The 3,660-nt window shown below is 44.9% G+C and overlaps 1 protein-coding gene across 1 annotated transcript; it reads right to left on the reverse strand.

Moving 5' to 3' along the window:
* Nucleotides 1-727: 727 nt before the first annotated feature.
* Nucleotides 728-3,299, reverse strand: LOC123090915 (iron-sulfur assembly protein IscA-like 1, mitochondrial). The gene is made up of 3 exons (XM_044512267.1): nucleotides 2,852-3,299; nucleotides 1,127-1,244; nucleotides 728-1,034 (listed from the first exon to the last, which is right to left on the reverse strand). The coding sequence occupies exons 1-3, from the start codon at nucleotides 3,039-3,041 to the stop codon at nucleotides 941-943; spliced, it is 402 nt and encodes a 133-aa protein (XP_044368202.1). The 5' UTR covers nucleotides 3,042-3,299; the 3' UTR covers nucleotides 728-940.
* Nucleotides 3,300-3,660: the final 361 nt, after the last annotated feature.

The following is a 3,660-nucleotide window of genomic DNA, read 5'->3' on the forward strand; positions in this document are numbered from 1 at the left end:
CTGATAGAAATGGCTCGTTTCAAGTAGTATTTGATCTCTGTTTCATTACTGTTTGTTTGTATTGCCTTGTAGTTGGACACTGGTAATTCAGAGAGTGCGCTGTATGCTTTCTGATTTTTTCTCTAGTATTTATCCCCCCAGCTTTCAGAATGGACAGACTCGTCCGGGATCTGAATGAAATGTTTAGGACTTGCGGCACTGGGTGTTTATCTCAGGTCAAGCGTCGGCAGCAACAGAGAGGTTACCAACGGCAGGACGGCGAGACCACGCCGCGCCCTGGAATCATAAGTGTATGGCAAACGCAAAATAATCCATGAAACTATGAACTATGAAATCTTCTGAAGTTCAAACTTCCAATGCAATCAATCACATGAATTACTGACAGTAACAACGTATGCGATCTTCATTGTGTTATGTTGCCTGGCTTCTGCTGCTGTTTAATTCCGGTACCAGGTCTGCCAAGAATTCGGCCTGGGTTCATCCCAGTTCTAGCTTAATTTAAGTACTTGGACATCATATAGAGGCTGTGTCAATTAATTTGGACCAGAGGGAGTACATAAATTTTCAAACAAGCAAGAGCTCCATATTTACTTTTAACGAAGATAAATGCCATAGATACATCCTTTATTTCCACCGGGAAAAACACCAGACGGCTTTGTATCAGAAGAATGCTTTCTATGTTTATTTTGACTATCGTGCACTCGATATGTTCCCAGACAAGAATTAGTGAACGTAACAACAACACAGGGCCAAGATGAATGTAAGAGTACCGGCAACAAACTGGTTCATCCATCACGTGAGTAAATCCGCTGCAGTGTTCACTACGTGGATGCAAACGCAGCAAGCTTACAATGGCCGTTGCTTTCCAAGACAAAATTATATCAGTAACTAGAGCCACCACTGCACATGCTTCGCTCTATTTACATCATCGCAGGACGCATCATGACGTAGATCCTTTGCTGCCCGTAGTCATGAAAGATTCACCGCATCCACACTCCCCTTTCGAGTTCGGGTTGATGAACACAAACTCTGACCTGCAACACAAGGTACCATCAATAATGAACTAGAGGTAAGGCAATGGAGGTCGAAAACAAGAATTTTCTGCACAGAAACTAGAGAAGGTCACCTCAGTGGATCGTCAACGAAGTCCATCTTGGTGCCGATCACATGCATCAGGGCCTTGGGGTCAATCAGTACTTTTACACCTTTCTCTTCAACAAGCTCATCAAACTTCCCTTTTTCTTCTGAACAAGGAGAGATTAACTTTAGCACGGACAGCAGAAAACAGACGAAAGAAAATGTGGAAGCTAGTTCAATCTGCACAATGATAAGATGATGCTACAGTCGATATCTATTCTTGATTTGTTAAATTAGGCACAAAAGTTCTTCAACAAAATAAATTAGGCTCAAAAGTTTGATCTATCAATGGACAGAAATAGTACCCCATTAATTTGTACGAATATCCGACCAATGCTACGGTTGATATTCATTCTTGGTTTGGGAAATTAAGCTCAATAGATTGATATATTTACTAACAAAAATTAAATGTGTGCCACGCTGGGCACGGCTCACTAATATGTACCAACATCTGACCAAGGCTGTATAATTGTACACAAGGGCAAGGCTTTTTATGACACAGGTCGGGCAAAATCATTAGATCGACGAACTAATAATCGGAGAAATTGTTCAACCAGATGTTACTAAGAAAACTAAACATGATAGGAGTTGAACAGCACGGACTACATATCAAACAAATTGTTCAGAATACTAAACATCATGGCCTCGCTCTAAACATAACAAATATTTTAGCAAACGAAATATACAGCATGGAACCCTGCATATTAGATGTTGGAGGATGGGGGCAGGGCTAAGCAATATAGAGCATGATTGATTTGCTACCAGTATTGGGCTAGCCAAATGTTGGCTTGCCAAATATTGGTAATACCTAGGCTTGCCAAATATTGGCAACTTTATGTGAGATAGGCAAAACAACTCGGTAACCAATCAAGTTGCAGCCAATATTTGACACAATGCCAAACATTGGCATTGCCAATTTTTGACACCAAACCAATTATACTCATACTCCCTCCGTACAAAGTTAGTACAAAGTTGAGTCACTTATTTTGGGATGGAGGGAGTAACAATGATTTCACGTTGTAATTTATGAATGCGTATGTTCACTTTCCCTCCTCTTCTACTTATACAACAGTCTCAAAGAAATGGTATACCAAGGACATGGAGAGATTGATTACCTGACAAATTAATTCACTAAGTTTGGTGAGGTTATCTGGCCATTTAATTCACTAGTTTTGGCCAGATTATGTGGCCATTCAATTCACTAGGGTTAGACAGATTATCTGGCCATTTAATTCACTAGGTTTGGTGCGTATATTGCTGTAACATTGAAGAGTTTCTGCATAATACTTTTGCAAGATGCACAGCATGGTAGCTTCATGCCTCTGAAATGCTAAACTAATTAACGTGAAACTCACGCGCTGGAACAGCAACACCGGGCAATACAACATGCAATATATACCAGTTTAACCTATGATATGTTCACTCCCCCCCCCCCCCCTGTGCAACCTGTACAGCGATATGGCATGCGAGAATTGAATTATCAGGCCAGTTAATTACTAGGATTGCTGTGTATATCGCTGTAACATCGCAGGGTTATCTGAACAAAATTTTGCAAGATGCAGGGGATGGTAGCTTCTGTAACATCGCAGGGTTATCTGAACAAAATTTTGCAAGATGCAGGGGATGGTAGCTTCATCCCTCTAAAATACCGAACTGCTAGCAACAGAAAATTTCAACATGAAACTAATACGCCGGAAATTCGAAGCTAGCATACCGGCGTAATTCAGCGTGTAGGACAGGCCGTTGCAGCCGCGCGCCTTGACGCCAAGGCGCAGGTAGGGCCGCTGCCTGAGGTCGAGGAGGTGGCGCACCCTGGCCGCCGCGGCCTCCGTCAGGGTGAGCGCCTGCTTCCGGGCGGCCGCCCCCGCCCTCTGCCCCGCGGCCCTCAGCGCGGACGACGACATGGTTCGCCGGCGCGGCGCAGGTACGCACGATTCGTCTCGGCAGGAAGAGCCTTGCACGGCAGGATTACGCCGGGGCGCGCCTGGATCTTCTCCCTCCTGGCGCGGCTGCTCTCCTTCCGAGGCCTCCGGTCGAGGGCGCCGGCGGCAGCGGCAGCGGCGCGGCTGGATCGGCGGTGCCGGTGCGCGCTGGCGTGGAGCCGGGGCTAATCCCTTTCGACGAATGGACGGACGGACGAATTGGGACGGACGGAGGCGTCTGGAAACTGCCCAGGTTATTGGTTCCTCTGGGCCAGACCCATTCGGCCCATCAACTTTGGATTTAGTACTTTTTTTTAGCTGCCTGCCACTTTATAGGTTTTTCTTCAACATTTCTTTGGTGCCAGAAATTCATAGGAAAATCAAACTTTGACACGCTCACCATTGTGCGTGCCGATTTAGCTGCCTCGGTGTCTCAAGCTCCGCGGCAAGTTTGCCTTCGCCACCGGCTTAAACATCACTCCCTTTATTTTGGTGAATAAGGCACACATACATTTTGAAATCGTGTCTGACCATCAGTTTAACAAATAAAACGTGGGTTATGTGAGACAAAAGTTTTTATGGTATAATTTTGAAGTCACAT

This window comes from Triticum aestivum, chromosome 4B (genome assembly GCF_018294505.1).
Source record: "Triticum aestivum cultivar Chinese Spring chromosome 4B, IWGSC CS RefSeq v2.1, whole genome shotgun sequence".
NCBI lineage: Eukaryota > Viridiplantae > Streptophyta > Magnoliopsida > Poales > Poaceae > Triticum > Triticum aestivum.